The sequence below is a fragment of the Neolamprologus multifasciatus genome, chromosome 11, assembly GCF_963576455.1.
Source record: "Neolamprologus multifasciatus chromosome 11, fNeoMul1.2, whole genome shotgun sequence".
Classification (NCBI taxonomy): domain Eukaryota; kingdom Metazoa; phylum Chordata; class Actinopteri; order Cichliformes; family Cichlidae; genus Neolamprologus; species Neolamprologus multifasciatus.
In genome coordinates, this window is record NC_140449.1 from 11961789 (window position 1) to 11979934 (window position 18146).

Sequence of the window (18146 nt, forward strand, 5' to 3'; positions counted from 1 at the left end):
ATACCCCTGCAGGCGCCGTTCAGCTATTCGGCTTTAAGGGTATAAACTCATGGTTACAGGGGGTAAAAATACTCCGCAGCTCTTACATCAGTGCACTCCACGATATATTTTTGGGAGCTTCTCCCATTCGCCTCAGAGTGGTTACTGGGTGTCTTGTCATTGCTTGCTCTGGATTGTCGCCTACAACGTCTCTGTGTGTGGGGCAGAGACGCAGGATGTATTTTTTTCTTTTTCTTTTTTTAAACATGTGAAATTAAAAACAGCTCAGGTTTAGGACACAGCAGAAAACCTGCACGTTATTTAAGAGCGAGAGAAAATACCGTAGGGATTTGCTGCAGAATGAGGGCTTAACTTCACCCCAGTGAAGATATGGAAGGGACTCGAGCGTCCTGCGTGAGCGCTGCTGTGACTGCTCACCCGAGCACTGCTGTTTGGCCGACGTGGGATTTGATCGGGTTTGGATAACTTTTTCTGCCACTGGTCACCACTTGAAAAGTAGCTGGAGTTTACGAGAAAGCATGCCGAACTATTTGAAAAATGTTTCCTACTTATCCCATACGGAGAATCGATGGATCTACTTAAAGATTTGCTTTGTGATCGTACTCTAACAATCGATCCAGTCAGGTTATTGTTTTAATGTGTTCTTTTAATGCACTTGAGAAATGTGGAGCGCTTTTGTGAACGGCGCGGGACTGCACAGTGGGGGCGGTGCTGGCGGGGGATACGTCCCTTCTCAGGGATGGGAGTTTGTCCCGTGCTCCAGGATGGAGAAGACAGACAGAGGCAAGGGAAAAAATCGCAACCCGTTGAGGAGGATCTCTTCCCCACCCACGGTCTTCAGTCAGATCTACGACACTCAGCTCGGTGCTTCCCCCGCAGGTGCAGAGGGTGAAGCGGGGTCCCAGCTTGAGATTCACAGGGGGCAAATGTGGCCAGGTCCAGAACCCCAGCAGCAGCAGCAGCGGGAAGCCCAGCATACACGGCTAAAAAAGAAATTTGAGGATCTAAAAAAGCGACACGTACATGACAAAGAAGAATGGATGCGCCAGAAGGAGTCATTGTTGAGAGAAGTGGCTGACATACAAGTAATTGAGAACATTACCACTTGTCTGTCAGCTATACTAAAATACGAATATTTTGTCAGTAGCACACAACTATAAATTGGTGTATTTAATGTTTAATGTTCTTAGATTATTCTTTGGAGTGAAATTGAATGTTTAATCTTTTGTTTGTGTAACCAGCTGTCTATTATCAAACATCCGTTTCTTTTGAGTTCTTCTGTGATTGTAAAAAGAAAAAAATGGTTCCCTGCAGGGGGGGGAGAACAGGAGGATTCTGTTGGACCTGAAGACGGTTTTAGAAGAAGTGCAGGTGGAGGTGAAGAGAGAAGAAGAGAAGAGAACAGAGCTCCAGTTGCAGTATACCAGAGACAGATGTGCATGGGAGCTGGAGAAAGCTGAACTTAAATGCAGGATTGCACAGGTAAGTGAGGGATGATGGTGACTTTATTTTTAGTATATATGTACACACACAGACACATCTTATTTTAATAATTGCATATTTTCTTGTGTTTGCGCATGGCTGGCATTCATTGTGGTGTAAATTGGACTTGCTGCCAATATGGCAGGGTGATAAGTCACAGTGGCTTCTATCCAACTCAACCCTCAGCTCAGACAAAAGATTTGCATGGACGAGACAAACTTAGTTTTCCCACCGAGCCAGAAACCAACACCAAACTTGGCTTTCAACTGCTGGCTCTGGGAAAATGAAACATTAGCCTGTTTTGGCAATGGATAGCTATTGTTAAACGTGGTGAAAAAGGACAGAAACTACTTGAAGTTAAGTTTGCATACCAGTGCCATGCTGTGTTGGGCACTGTATGGATCACTTGAATGACCATTCACAGCTATTCTTCAAAGCAGTGTGGCTTTAGGGATTTAGCATTTTTTCTGGTTATATCAGAAGATGGATTTATTTGGCTGCTTTAATGCCTAAATCTTATGAGACTTGTTCTTCCTTTGTAGATCAAAAGAAAGGATGAAAACTTTTCATGCTGTGAACTCTGTTAATATTAAGACTTAACTGCACGCTGACTGCTTTGCATGTCTTTTTGCTCGTTGGAGCTGTAGTTTCTCTGTGATGTTGCGATGGCAGCAGTTTATCTGCTAGATGAGCCCCATATCATTCCTATCACAGACTTTAAACTGATTGATCTCCTTCTGAGTGAAGTCATGAATCTCCTAAATTCTATAACATGGTGATAGAAATTAAGGGGTTGCTGCAATGATACTGCTGAGAAGTAATAACACTAGAATTAAACTAAGTTCCAGGGATTTGTCAGATCACACACATTGGTTTAACTATCATAATGTAGCTTTTCTGTATGTGAGTAGAGAGCAGACTGTGACTTCTCAGCTCTTCTCTTTGTCCCCCAGGGCCTTTTCACAGTGTGGTTGAAAAATAGCCAAATAAAAACGGACATTTACTGTTCTGCTTTGTGTCCGTAAAGCTCAGTGAACCAGTGTGAGAAAGACAATTCAGTTTCTGCAGAGCATACCATGATACCAGAGAAACACACACACACACACACACACACTGATGTTTTCACCAAGATGCTGTAAATGTACTTATCTGTATTAGAGACAGTTACCTGCCACCTGAGAGCTTTTTTTTGGCACAGGTGTCTGTCAGTGTCTGTCCTTGGTATATGTTTGCAAAGGCCTCATAGTAGTTTGTGTCATAGCGTTTTGTGTTTGTGTCAAATGAGAGTATTTAGAATGTTGCCTCTCATGCACACTCACAGTTTTCTGTATGGATTGCACAAACAGACAAAAGTGAAATGTGACATGCTGAGTAAGATTTACTCCATTGTAGTTGTTTGTCTTGATGCCTCATCCTGCCACAGTTTATGCTTTTGGGCACATGTTTACCAAGAGTAAAAATAAGGCCGCTCTTAAAGATCCAAATCCAAACTATTTACAGCAGAGAACTCTACTAACTGACTTGCAGACTTCTAATTACCTTGCATATCAAATGGGGGGGGGGGGGGGGTCTATTGTTTGTTTCACTCTTTTCACTTCTGTGTGAACTACTGAACTAAACAAATGTTAGTTGTCTGTGAAACACCTCACAAAGGTTGACAAGAATGAATGCAAATCAATGAGTGGAAGTCAGCCGCGCAAACTGGGTGTAGCTTCATTTCACTTTGAAGTGATATGTGAACAATTTCAGCATGGGTGACAAACTCCTCTGTCATTTTCAACATGTTGGTTTCACTGTGCCAGAAGCAGAAGTATCAGTTTTTTAGTGAGACAAAGCAAACACATGGTGTACTAAAGGGCAAGAAATCGCTAGGGCGCTTTGAATGTGACCTTTGATCATGTTGATGACAATCTATTATAGTAATGAAATGAAGAATATTTATACATGTCACTCTGAATCATAAAGAAGCTGCGAGATTTAGCCATATGAGTAGTTTTTTTAAAGTTTGGCTTCACTGATATGTTTTGTAGATTAATTGCTGTACCAGAGATTATGGGCTCCAGGCCAAAGTGAGTCAAATAAAGGGCTGCAGTGTTTTATCAGCAGTTGTATGTTTGTGCTCATATATTCATATATTAAAGGCACATAATTTACTTTGGTGGGCTTTTGTATTTTGTAACTGCTATATGTTGTTTCCAGATACCAAAGAAGCATCCAGGGTCCCAGGCAGAGGTCTTAGCCCCGATATTTCCAGGCATATTTCCCTGCATGCCACTGATTTATGAATGCTGCTGGCAGCTAGGAGACATCTCATTCTGCTTTAGTAGCCAACGCTCCCTTTTCCCTTTACCACAGCTCCCCGCCTCCCCTTGGAATGTAACATTGTACAAGCTGTGTGTTCGCTATTTATAGTGGGTCACCCTGGTGACACAGTTACCTTTATATACCCTGTGTGCCATACAGTGACTATCAGGGTGGCCAAGAGTAGTTGGAGGTTGTGTATCAAAACTGAATTTAAGGATGTGAATGAGTATGTTTCCTTGTGCTGGAAGAAATGCTGGTAATCTGCGTCTCTGTTTACATGTTCCTGCAGTATTTCCTTTATAAGACAGTTTGACTTCCTTTGTCAATCATTGAAAACTTTGCTTGGCTCTTTATTGTGACTCCAAGCATGTTATTTCTGTATTTTCACAAGTTGTTTACATGTAGATGTTTAAATAGAGTGTGGACAGCACCCATCATCATCCATCTCTAATTGTGGAGAATTTTGAAAAGAGCTACAGGCAGATTGTGTTGACTTGTTTTCCTACTCCATAATTTGTTGATCCCAGGCCACAGGCAAAAATAACACCATGACCGAGGTTTTTGGTTTGTGTGTGCGGATGGACACTGAAATAACGCATTTGTGCAAGCTTATGCATTCTCCCCCTCTTTCTAACAAACACTACATACAAACTCGCACATGCACACACACCCAGGCACACTAATATACTGTATGCACAGGCGTTGTCCTGGGCTCTTTCCAGCACCAAAGCCATATTTTTTTTACTAGCAACAAAAATGCACATTTGCCATGGAATGCACAGATCTGTGTACTGAAACACCCCCCTATCCTTGGTTCTGTAAAAAAGCACATTCTCTACATCAGATGGGTTTTCCCCAACACTGCTATATTAAACTGAGGCCACCAGTGCTCTAGTGTTTGTTATTTTCAGGCTAAGTCAGTTTTCTCTTTCTATCCTCTTCTCTTACAGTTCATAGTTTTGCGAGATTTCTTTTCATTCTCAGTAATTCGATAACATACTTTCAGTGTCCATGTTTGGCTGTTCAACAGGGAAAATCCCAGGGGAAATGCCCATCCTATCTTATTTAAAAAGGACCTTTATTTAATTAAAACAGAAAATTCAAATTGAATCCAATAAGATTGGCATATTAGTAATGTTTTCAATGCTATTTGGATTGAAAGGAATCATGGTTGTATCCTTATTTGTGTTAAAAAACCATCTTAACACAAATAACTGGATTACCAGACTGTCATTTGACTGAGGTCACATCTGCAGACATATTTTCCTGTGTGTGAAAATGCCATATCCTGCACTGTATCCTGTGTTCGTTAAGTACCATAGAAAAGAAAGTTGAACCCTGAACCTATGAACCTGTGTATGGGTTCTTACAGGATATTTTCAGTATTCAGTTTTTTGTCTTTCTCTCTCTTCCTACTTGTGAACCCACTCACACTTATCCCCATGGTGTATTATTCCCCCACTTCCTCCACCTTCTCTTCCTGCCCCTCCTTCATTCTCTTAATTCCACATTTAACATTTTCTCCTACTCCTGCCTTCATGTCTTGTCATCTGGCTTTCATCCTCTGGTTCTCCAATTGCAATTTATCCTTTATCACGAGTGTTTTCTACAATGTCTCTCCCACTCTTTTTCTTTCTATCTCCCTGCTAACTTTTTTTTCTCCTCCTCTGCAAACTGTGCACTCCCTGTCTGGTTCTTTCAGTTGGAGGGTAGAGAGGCTGCTGGATTGGTACGTGGAGGGGTCCAGTCAGCAGCAGGACCTTGCTCTTCAGCTTCACGGTGCACTCGAGAACAGCACGGTGAGACATCGACAACCTGCAGGGAGAGGGAAGAGCAGCAGAGGATCCTGGCAGATACATATTCTACGGCCATGGACCTGCGCAGCCGCCTGGAGCACAGCGAGAAGGACTGGTTGAGAGAGAAAGCTGAGCTGCTGGAAAGGTTTGACGTGGAAAGAAGGGAGTGGGAGAGCCAGCTGAAGGATATGCAGAAGAAAATAGAAGAGGTAAGATGCTCTGAGTGTGAAGGTATGTCTACATTTCATTGGATTTATGGTTAAAGGTGAAAGTTGTCTTTACAGTCACAGTCAGGGCAATTTTGTTTTGCAGCACGTTTATATAACAGTAAACACAACAACAACAAAAGCTTATCACAGAAAAAGTGAAACATCACATCAAGTATGCAAAAATTACAAAAGTTGTACAGTAGTATTTGAGTAGTAGTTAACTTAGCCACTTTTAATTGTCCATCCATAACAGGAAATTATATGATGTATGGCTTCATATAGTTGCTACAGTGTGTAACACTTCCCTCCTTCACATCCTGTTCACCATCAACTGTGTGAAAACATCCTCCCCAATCATTACAACGGAGTTTGAGGAAAGAAAGGCATTGGAAGAATTAGAGCGCTCTGTTAGTCCTCTGGACTCTGAGACAGGCGAGAGGCAGTGATTAGGACTGTCAGTGACCTGGAGTGCTGCAGTAATGAACTCCTCCATATGTAAACATCTATGTTAGACAAGTCTGCAGCAGTCAGAAAAATTACTGGTTTCTTATTTCTATTTGGATAATAGAATGTGCTGATATGGTGCAATTGGTCCCACCTTGGTGTGAAGTTATTCACACTTTTCTAAAGTGCAAATTGACTAATTGAACACAAGTTTAGGAAATCCTTGATCTTTAATGTTCAGAAGTATACCTGTTTATGTGAGAACAACAGAAAAGGTCATTGGTGCCTCACTTCTAACACTATTTGACATCTACAACAAGCACTGCATCTGCAGAAGTCTGGGCATTGCAAATGATCCCACTCATCTTTTGTGCAGTCTGTTTTCACTTATGCAGTCAGGGAAAAAGGTACAGGACCATTCGCTCATGGGTCACGCTCCTGTTAAACAGTTTTTGCCCCTACATCAATCAGGCTGCTGAATTAGAACAATAGACTAGACATTACTAGCCGTTTACCATCCTGCTATTTTGCACTATACACATTTTTATTTTTGTTTAAATGTTGTTTTATTTTTATGTAGTTACATAAAGTTGAGAAATTAAACAAGTGGATTGAAACCTGACATGCCCAGAAAAGCAGATTAGTGTTTTTATACCCAAGTAGTTGGACAGAGAGCAAAAGCACTGGAACAATTTGCTATGAAAAGAACATGTGGCTCTAATTTGCCCCCTTGAGACCAGAAAATTAGAGAGGAAAACAACAGAGGAATAAAGAAGGCTAAAGCGCAGTAGTCCCATCTAGACATTGCATGATGGGAAGGGAGCCTAGTTGGTATGAATTGCTTACTATTTTAAGATTTCCATGGTAGGAGGCCAAAGGTTATCCAATGTTATTTAAGAGAAGTCTTTGAATGTTATTTTCTTTAGTCTGCTGTGGTCTAAAAATGTTCATTAGCTCTCTTGCCTGACTTCTCATCATTTAACGTGAAGTTATTATTATGCATAAGCAGTGGATCCAGAATTTTACTGTATAATCATATGGTGCCATTTATAGTCTTCGCACTGCTTGAGCCTTTCATGAACTGTTTTATCTGTGATATTTAATCTCATCCTAAGGTTGAGGTTGGAGTATGCTGTAGCACACTAGTCTGTTAAAAGATGCATTCTTGTCATTAAACTAATAATATCACTGGATAAAAAAAATCTTACTACAGATATTATTTTTCAAAAATATTTCCATTCTAAATGAAATATTTGCCTAGATTAATAACAATATTGCCTTTCCTTCACTATTAGAAACCTGTTAACAAAGTCTGTCAACATAGCTGTGTAAATTCTGACCTCTATTTCCTCTTCTCATCTCTAGCTGTACTGTGAGGTGAGAACCAAGCGAGCAGGGCCTGGACTGGACAGTGGCAGACCGGATGCCGCCAGTGATGCTGTGCATAGACTCAGCATCCGCTCCACCAGCACAGGGTCGAGTCTTCTCAGCGATAACTACCACTCGGAGCCACTCAGCAGCAGCAGTCAGTCAGAACCAAACAGACATCCGTCTTTACCTGGACTTTATCACAACAGAAGCATCAGTATTGATGGTGGTTGCGGTAACAAAAACAGTCACCACTCCACCTGCTTCCAGAAAGACAGTCTGTGTGATTTTATTGTTGGTAATGAGTTTGCTCGGAGCCAGTATTCACAACCTAAGCTTGTGGATGTATTAAAATCTGCAGGGACTTGGCAGCAAAGCTCACTCACTGATAATAAGGAAGATGTGGATACAGCAGAGCTTGATGCTGATTATCACGGAGCCCCAGAATGTGGAGTAAAAAAGGAAAATGTTTGTAAAGGCAATGAGGAAAGAGGCCTGAGCGACGGCAGTGACAAGAAGACGAATACGATTGCTCTTAATGCTGTGAGGGTTTTATCTATTTTTTAATTTGCTATTAACTCTAACACTAGATATATTACACTATATTTGTCACTGCTGATGTTAAACAGTATACCCTTACTCTGCCCTGTACCTGTATTTTAGTCATCACTTGGTGACCTTTTGCAGATAATCCTCTTTATGTGCCATACCACCAGCTCTAGGTTTTAGTGATAAAATACTCTGGCATTACACAATATTCATCTTGTCTCATTGTCTTTCTTTCTGCAACGTTTGTCTGTTTCAGGCTCTCAAAGAGATTGCCCGTGTAAGTGAGGAGCTTTGTAGTTACCAGGATGAGATCAAAAAGAAGAAGGGAGATAAGAGGTAAATCCTTGTTTTTATGTTAACTCTGGCACCAGCATAGGAGTAGGATAATCTGTGTCTGCTGAAGCTCACCATGTACATAGTGTCAATGCCATGTTTGTTTTATTGCAAAGTGTAAATACATGACATTTCTCTTCAAACTTCAGATGTAAATTGTCTGGATTGATTTTGTAGAAAGATAATGGACTCAGTTTACACTTTATTTGCTTTCAGGAATCGATCTGAATCTCTGTGCCTATCTCAGGAAAGTGACATACTCTTTGGCCATAATGAAACGCCCCTAGATGTGGATGAAGCTCCTTGTGACCTCAGCCAGATCTACGATGATCTCCTGGCCTTGGAGAGAGAAAATTGGATCACTTTGTCTCCAGGTAACACCTGGCAAGTAAAAAAAGGGCTGAGTGAATCCTGGACAACAAATAACACTGATCCAGATGGCTACACAAACACACAGACAAGCCATGGAGTGCACTCTGAAATGGATACAGCAGCCCCACCAATCCCTCCTCGGACCTCCTCCTGGAATCTGAGCAGTCCCACCCATCCGGACACAGAACTGCACATCCCAGAATCTCCAATATCAACTGTGAAGAAGTGCCATAGTCCCTGCGCTTTAGTGGACAGAAAGTGTAGCAGCCCATCCATTGTCAGGAAGTTTGGGGCTATGCTACAAGAAAATGAAGGAAAGGTTTTTGTAGATGGTGTGGTAGCATCGTGCTCGGTGCCTGCTAACTCTAACTGTAATTTGGCCTGTTGCCATAACCGCTGGTCCTGTGATACAAGCACGTTCACTAACAGTAAGTTGTCCACATATGGATCTGTGCAGAAAAGCTTCTCTGAAGTCAACATACGGACTGCCAGGAAAGATCTGTGTTCAGATTACTGTCCAGGTGTTGGGAATTTAAAAGGTGCTGAGGCACAAACACCTCCAACTGTCAGAGAATTACCTGTAGAGTTGCTCCTGTCCTCACCTGTCAGCCCCAACCTTCAGGGATCCAGAAGAAACATAATGCTGGAACAAAAAACAGCTGAGTTCAACCGAACTTTATTTCAGGCAGAGATGGGCCGTGGGGTAGATGGAGAAGACAGTCTTAATGCAACGAATACCAGCTCAGTGGGTTTCCAACCGGTCCATACAGAATCTGAGGTTTTACCTTCCAAAGAGACTAAGTTTGAGCCACATTTTACTGATGCAACCACTAGCATCATGGGTGTGCATCCTGAAGCAACTGTCTCAGAGTCTGCAATACAGAACCCTGAGGTCCAACCAAGGTCAGTAAGATGCACCACTAAACCAGAGGAGGCTATTATAAAGCAAGAACCTCTTTCTGTATTTTCAACTGTTCCACCACAGGCTGTTCTTAGGGAAGCATCAGTACCCTCTCATAATCCTGCACACCATTGTGAGGTCAAGCACAAAGTTCAAACAGCAAGCAGTCCTTCGAAGAAAACACAACACAGAGGAGCAACAGAGGGTCTTTTTTCTGAACCGGTCTTGCCTGCAAGTACTCAGCCAGCTCAGACTGTGGATGATTCCAGCTCTAAGAAAGAGAATCCCCATGGAGCAAAGGCTCAGCCAGTCAGAGCTGCTGTTTCACTCCAGCAGCTGTCTGCTGAGAACAAACAAAGACAGACGGCACAGCCAAGACATGTTTCAGGGTCTTCCTGCCATTCTGACTCCTCCAGACCTGGGCCTCGAATAATGAATGACCATCCGTGGAAACCCCTCACTCTTGCTGCATACCCGAGGCCTGAGGGATCCAGGTCCAACTATGGAGCAGTTGAAAGAATTCTGAAAAATTATGAAAGTGCAGCTCGGGCACAACAGAACCAACAGAACGAGATGCATTCTAACTCTAACCCATTCTTCAGTGCTGCACATGAGAAGAACGCCACAGAACTGGACATGCTGAATGTGAACCCTCTGCCTTTACCTCTTACTTTGAGACACACACAGAGTGCCCCAGTCATGCACCCCAGTCATGCACAGCTAAGCAGCCACAGTGCCAGTGGTGTGAAAGAGATACAGCTTGTAGTGCAGGTGGGTGGAGCTTGACAGAATTATGCTGTATTAATGGAAATGCTTTTTTCATTCAGCAGATCTTCACAATGAAGATGTTAATATAAAGAAAGTTCACTTGAAGAAAGTCTGCAACTGTGTATTTAAGTTTGAACAAAATCTATTTAAGTAACACTATATTTTTGGGGCCAGTTATACCAATGGACCAGGAAGTTGTACATTTTGTTCTGTTCCATTATGAAACACTAGGCAATTACCCTTGACTGAGGACAGCTCCAGTGGGAATGTTGTTTATTTCTGGTATGTGCTAAGAGACAGAGGCAGGCCAAAGCCTCCATTATAATCTGGGCATCTGGGCCATTCCATTGCTTAAAGGCTCTTAACAAAAGGAACTGGCAGTGTGGTATATAAAGTTTAAAAAAGGGAGGTCTGCTCACCCTCACTGGCTTGTCTTTCATCTTTCAATGGTTCTATAGTGGAAGTGTTTTTCTGGCCTTTGTGTTGAAATTACAGAAGTATCTGCAAGAAACCAGCTGACTAAATGCCCTTGGCAGATTGCAGAGTGGAGTGAGCTGAAGTGATTATGCTTCTTTCAAGTCATGCAAATGTTTAAGAAATTGTGCAATTATCAGCCAGTTTTATTTGACCTCGTGAAAAGAACGTAATTGGAGGCACAACTGAGGAGCACTACCCACGATGATTCTGAAGTGCTTTTAAATCGGTTCAACTGCAGCATATGTAAGATATTCAGTTTCACTTTTCCCTCGACCACCATGTGTGACTTTTTCCACATAAGAATGCTTTATTTTAGTGTTCCTGTTTGAAATGTGCCTGTTGTTTTCCCTAGGGTCAAGAAGACAACTAATGGAACACATGACAGAATGTAAAGTATCTAAGTGTGTGAATTTGATTGAAGACAGGACGGTGTGATGATCCTAAATGTTAATTCATTTTTTTCCACTCAGGAAAATGAAGAGCCTTCCTCCACCCACAAGAGCTTTTCAAGACCTGCCCGCCCAGCCAACCGTCGTCTCCCCTCGCGATGGGCCAGCCGCTCCCCCACTTCGTCCTCCTCCACCTCGTCCTCTCCCTCTACCACTCCTGTTGTGCCTCCATCCATTCCCCTTCAGAAGCTCTCCTCTTCTTTTACATACTCACATGCCTTTCACATTGAGACTATCATCATTTGATCTTCACTGTGTGACCGAACCAACCAGAAGCCTTGAATAATAACCTCTGAATTTTGAACCTTTGCTTTTTACTGTTGTGTATATAAAAATCCAGACTGCCTCTTAGCTACTACAGACTAAGAAGTGCTTTAGTTGTGAGTTCATCAGCAAACTCTTAGAATGTATGGTATCCAGTGGAGCCTAATTGACCAAGAAAGGTAAGAAAGTGTCTGAAGCAGCTTCAGTAATTCAGCAGTATGCTCTGATTAATCTGCTAGGAATCATACCTTACATCCGACGTTGAATACATCACCTTCCAAGGAATAACACAGCCGGCGTGTTATTTATTTATATTAACCATCTGAAAGGATAATCTCTGCTCAGGTCTGGATTCTAGCTTTGACTAGTGTAGCCTTGCTAATCCGTCAACAACAGACACTTCACTTCTCACTCTGATATATAAACTGTATTTACACATTGAAAGTGATGTTGATTCATGATAAAGTGGTTAAACCAAGTAAAATCCAAAAGAATGTGTTTACAATGTACTTTATTTTGTATTTTGCGTGCATTGTGTTTATGTGCTTTTTTAGCACAAAGTGTGATATTACATATACAACATGTAGCATCATGTTGACTTCAGAGATAAAGATGGTGGATTTTCTTTTAGCATTACTTTCTCCCAAACAAAGCAGTGTCAGTTTTCTGCCTTCTTGATCACTATCTTCAGTACATGCCTGGATTGTACCTTGCCTGTGACTAAAACACATTGCTTTACACTTATTTGTGGTTTTAATTTTTCTTTACTAAGCAAAAAGAACATTTACTTGATATCAACAGGTTAAATGTGAGGTTTTTTTATAACTTGGTACCAAAGGCTGATTTATTCAACATTTCCTTCTTTTTTTTTTTTCAATTAAATGCATTGTTTGTAATTACATTTCTTTTGTCCATCCACTTCTGATGTTTTCTAGAGTTTCTGTCAAAACAAATTCTTGAGCTCCTGCTTAATTGCATAACATGGCTAACAATGCATATGAAAGACGTAGAACAGCCTTTTTCTCTACTTTTCCTAATTCTGAATGGTCACATATCAGGACATTACTCAGCTGAGTAGTACAGTATTTTTGAGTCAAAGTGGTAAATCATGAAAGTGATGCCTTTGCTGTTCATTTTGTGTAATAAACATAAGGATTTTGCTTCTCTTTTCACATGACATGTCAGAGTGTCTTTGTAATATACCTGTAATATATCTAGGATATGCTATATGTGCTTTTGTCATGCTCTGTTGTTAGCGACGTTTCTCAAAATTGTTGACAGCTTAAATCGTGTTGTGAAAGCAACAGACAAACATAACACAATAGGAGAGGCGTGTTATTATACAGTAGAATAGAGAAAATAATAAATTGACTAGTCCCATAAACAAACCCTTTTATTTGACCTATTTAATATGATAAATATGTATAAGCACGGTGGCACGGTGGTTAGCACTGTTGCCGCACAGCAAGAAGGTCCTCAGTTCAATTCCACCATCAGGCCGGGGTCTTTCTGTGTGGAGTTTGCATGTTCTCCCCGTGTTTGCGTGGGTTCTCTCCTCCCACAGTCCAAAGACATGCAGCTTGTGGGGATAGGTTAATTGGTTAATCCAAATTGCCCATAGGTGTGAATGTGCGAGTGAATGTGAGTGCCAATGGTTGTCTGTCCCTGTTTGTTGGCCCTGTGACAGACTGGCGACCTGTCCAGGGTGTACCCTGCCTCTCGCCCTATGACAAGGGCTGACAAGGAAAAGGATAAGCGGAAGCGAATGGATGGAAATATGTATAAGCAATGACTTATAACAACAGTTGCCTTGTGGCACTATGTGTTGCAAATCAAAGACTCCACAAGAGAAAAGCCCAACAATCACAAAATCCCCTGTGAGTAAACTCATGACGATGGCGGGGAGGAACAACCCCCTTTTAACAGGGGGTTCTTCTTCATCCTCCCCTGAGTCTGACACAACCAGAGGCAGGAAAGAGTGGGCATCTGTGACTGGCAGGTGGTGAGGGTAAGAAGAAGAGAAAAAAGAAGATCATAGGTAGATTAGGTCAAAACACAAACTACAGGAGAGGGCAGACATTGAGTAATTTATTTCTCAGCAATCAACCCATGCCTGATTCCCAGGCTGCATGTGTCTTCAAACCTTATCCTTTCACTATGAGCAATAATTTAGTACATTTTGGACATTGGTCAGACTCTGCGCATAAATATTTATGTGAGAGAAATCAAGTCACAGTGCATGACGTTTCAGCTCACAGAGATGAAGCACCAGAATCAAACGACTGTCTGGCTCCAGTTGCTTCAATCTTGCTGGCCAAGATCTTTGGTAACACTGTGATCTCTTCCTGTGAGTGCAGAGCAACGTGACATCAGGAACTGTCTGTCTGACACTAAACACTATAATGTCAATGTGTAAGCACTTCTGTTCCCACCTTTTCTTTTTGCAGTTTTTTTTCCCACATTTCTTTCTGTAAATATGTTTCCATCACATGGAGTAAATATGCATTTTTGTGTTTATTTTTTACTTGCCTAAACACAAAAACATGAAAAGTCCCATGCTATTTATGAATGTCAAGGCTCTGTTTGGTAAATGCATTAGTTATGCAACTTCACACACACTCACACACCCTGAAACCTTGCACTCTAGGCTGACTGAAATAACAGGTGCGACAATGTTGTGGTGCCAGAAATCCTACCAGGGGCTGATATAAATATAAATATTGTCATTCTCTTCTGACCTGCCCAGTCTAGGACCATATTGGCTGTCGACCCTGTTTTACTATGTCAAGGTTGGGCAAGAGTGCACACTTGTGCTATCCTGTAGTCAGATCTGGAGGTTTCCAGATGCTAAAACCATTATATAACCAGTGCTCTTTATCCTGTTGCTGATTAAAATAACACTGAGGGAAAGAATTTAGAGAACAATCTGTATTTCATCAAGGAGGCAAAGAATGGTAACACTTAAAATTACCGTCACCAAGTGTTAACACATGAGCTATAAGAGACTACTGGTTATTCTTGTAATAGTTAATGGAAAATTGTCTTTAGCAAGCCATTATTTGTAATGTCATTAGTGAAAGATCAGAAAGATAAATATCAGAATTTTAATACTGACCAGCAGTTTCACGGCCAGGTGAGGCCTGCTTCCCTGTTTGTTTGTTTTTACTGACAAATAAAGTAGACATAATATCTGAGGTTAAGTCACATGAGTGTAGTTTATACCTTTTAACTTAATTTTAAATATGAGACCTAAAGAGATTTACCTGCGAGTGAGAGGTTTATAATTAGGCTGAAAACACCAAATAAACCTATGAGAGAGATAGCAGAAACTCAACAATTTGGTGCATTGTTAAAAAGAAGGAATGCAATGACCAGCTCAGCAAGAGGCCTGGAAGACCAAAGAATAATACTAAAGTGCACAAAGAAAGTATTTTTTCAGTGGATAAGAAAAACACTTTACAGCATCTAACGAAGTATTGAGGAGGCAGGAGTATCACTGCCAAAGTCTACAAGAAGAGAGACATCCTCTTGCAAATTGTTAAAAACAAGGTGCAAACCAGTGATTTCACTCAATTAGACTTAGCCTGCTGGAGGCAACATTATTCTGTATGGGTATAGCAGCCAGTAGAACTAGGTCACAAGCGTTTATTGATGATGTGACTTTTTTTAGTTGACTTTACTTTATTCCATTCTACAAAAGAGGATTAGGGCCACCAGAAAAAAAGTGGGCATGACTTTCTTTTCTTCTTTTCCAGAATTCTGAGATTAAAGTCAGAATTCTGAGAGTAAAGTCAGAATTCCAACCTTTTTCTCAGAATTCTGACTTTAATCATAGAATTCTGATTTTTTTCCTAACAATTCTTTTTTTCCCCTCAGAATTCTGACTTTTTCCCCTCAGAATTATGTGATTAAAGTCAGAATTCTGAGAAAAAAAGTTGGAATTCTGACCTTACTCTTAGAATTCTGACTTTAATCTCAGAAGTCTGTTTTTTACTTTTTTTTTTTCAGAATTCTGAGATTAAAGTCAGAGTTCTGACCTTTTTTCCTCAGAATTAGTTTTTCTCAGAATTCTGACTTTAATCTTATAATTCTGAGATTAAAGTCAAAATTCTGACTTTATTCTCAGAATTCTGATTTTTTTTTTCAGAATCCTGGGATTAAAGTCAGAATTCTGACTTTAATGACAGAATTCTCATTTTTTTCTCAGAATTATTTTTTCTCAAAATTCTGACTTTAATCTCAAAATTCTGACTTTAATCTCAAAATTCTGACTTTAATCTCAGAACCGTAATCTCAGAATTCTGAGATTAAAGTCAGAATTCTGTGATTAAAGTCAGAATTCTGTCCTTTTTTCTCAGAATTCTGATTTTTTTTTCTCAGAATTCTTTTGTCTCAGAATTGTGACTTTAAACTCAGAACCGTAATCTCAGAATTCTGATTCTGAGATTAAAGTCAGAATTCTGAGGGAAAAAAAGTCTGAATTCTGACTTTAATCTCAGAATCCTGGAAAAGAAAAAAAAAAGTCCGCTCTTTTTTTTGGTGGTTCTAATCCTCTTCTGTACCATTCTCATTGAACCCCCTTCTCTGGTAAAAGAGAAAATATACACACAAATAAACAAGGCACATGATCATTCACATCGTCATCATCATCAAAAGAAGAAACCAAATAAGTATCTATCAACAAATGACCCACTTAACTTAAACCATAATAGACTTCTTTCCACTAAATCAAAAGCTTGCCTTTATCTATTTAAAAGTAAAGTACAGTTGTTTCTTATAGTACAAATATAAATCAATTACATCATGTAAAACGATTAATTGTAGAGTAATCCACCCTAAAACCAGCGTGCTCATCTCCCAGAAAACCCACTGCAGTTAAATAAGACAGCTAGGTTAAACTACTTCTGACTGCTGATAGAAGTAGCAGGATGAATTGTGAAGTGTACATGGTAATACGCTGTTCTCAGATTCAGCCCAATGCTGCAAAAATCAGATAGAGCTTCAGTTAGTAAATGGAAAATCGAAGCATACTTTAAAGCAACCCAAGGTTTTCTCAAGGCAAAGAAATTGGATATTCTTCAGTGGCCAAGTAAATCTGATATCAACCCAACAGCACATGCTTTTCCATTATTAAATACAAAACTGAATGCAGACAGACCCACCACAAACAAGCAGAAATTGAAGGTGGCTGCAGTAAAGGTCTAGCAGAGCAACTCGAGCAAGAAAATGCAGCATTTGTGTTAGACGTCAGGCACACCTGCAAAGTTTTTTCATCCAAGTAGTAAAAAGATTTTTGTAAAACTCATTGAAATAAAGATGAACGCCTGCGCTTCAGCCACATATTGAACACTGTGAACATTAAGCATGTCCGAAAAAAATAACTTAGGATTTCTTAATTGAGAAATTTGTGAGTTGTAAAGAATGTTGTCTGCATAAAAATTGGTTCATAATGTGTTGTTTCAAATGCATGGTACACATTACAATAGGCGTCTTTTTGTCTGCCAGTGTTTCAGTTGCATCTTGAATGGTCACGTCCCTGTTGCTGCCTCCACTGAAATGTATCCACAGCCTTACCAGTGTCTCCTGGCGCTCTGCCGTCCACCCCCACAGACCTCTAAGCACTCCTCACAGGAAACCTCTGGGCCCCAGAGAACCTCTGGCACCTGCAAACCTGCCATTCTTTGTGCTCTGAAATAGACCCTTACAGGCTCTTATCTCATCTCTGAGTGTAGCTGAGATGTTACTCAGTCTATTGGACCCCCTATTAAAGGGGATTGTGCTCTATATGTGGACAAAAAACAAACACATATTTTAAGGATATTGTTGGTCAGATTTCCAGGAATTGTACTTAAATCAAGGTAATGTCCTCTGAGTGTGTATGTGTGTGTGAATGTGTGCCTGTGTGTGTGTTTCCTTATCTTGATGTGTTGGTATAGAGCCATGCTGACTGCGGCACATTCCCCGACTTCCTGTGGAGCCCCAGACAGCTGCATATTGATCAGTACACTGATGCATCAGTTTGAAGGCCACATACAGTAAACACACGGCCACACACTGAAACACACACAGACATACAGGGCATGCAACAGCATATGTGCATGCATATAGGCAGATGTGAGAAATGTATCCCTGCCTTTCTCCCATTAGCGAGGCTGTAATTTCAGACAGCCTTCCATTATCAGTCCGTGGCTGCATCACTGATATCCAGATGGATAATAAAACAGGCTAAAAGGGCTGAGCAGACAGTGACTGAAAGTAGATGAGCACAGTTTGAAAGATGGAAGATACCACACCAGGCTGCTTGTTTATCACACACTACAGAGAGACCAATGCATATGCAAACTGCACAAAGCCACGATGTCCTTTAGGTTCTGCACTTCACACAGTGATATTTATGGACAGGTTGCAGGTTAGCTGACCAAGCTTAATG

At 40.8% G+C, this 18146-nt stretch overlaps 1 protein-coding gene across 3 annotated transcripts; it reads left to right on the forward strand.

Annotated features, from left to right (window-relative positions):
* The first annotated feature begins 205 nt into the window (after positions 1-205).
* mtcl3a (MTCL family member 3a) lies at positions 206-12888 on the forward strand. Of its 3 annotated transcripts, XM_085177464.1 has the most exons (8): positions 206-1085; positions 1315-1482; positions 5489-5791; positions 7601-8146; positions 8409-8488; positions 8702-10529; positions 11356-11391; positions 11474-11596. In XM_085177464.1, the coding sequence occupies exons 1-7, from the start codon at positions 663-665 to the stop codon at positions 11371-11373; spliced, it is 3366 nt and encodes a 1121-aa protein (XP_085033590.1). In that variant the 5' UTR covers positions 206-662; the 3' UTR covers positions 11374-11391; positions 11474-11596. The 3 variants fall into 3 exon arrangements, with proteins under 3 accessions (XP_085033590.1, XP_085033588.1, XP_085033589.1); XM_085177462.1 differs by lacking the exon at positions 11356-11391 and having other exon boundaries at positions 11474-12888; XM_085177463.1 differs by having other exon boundaries at positions 11356-11598.
* Positions 12889-18146: the final 5258 nt, after the last annotated feature.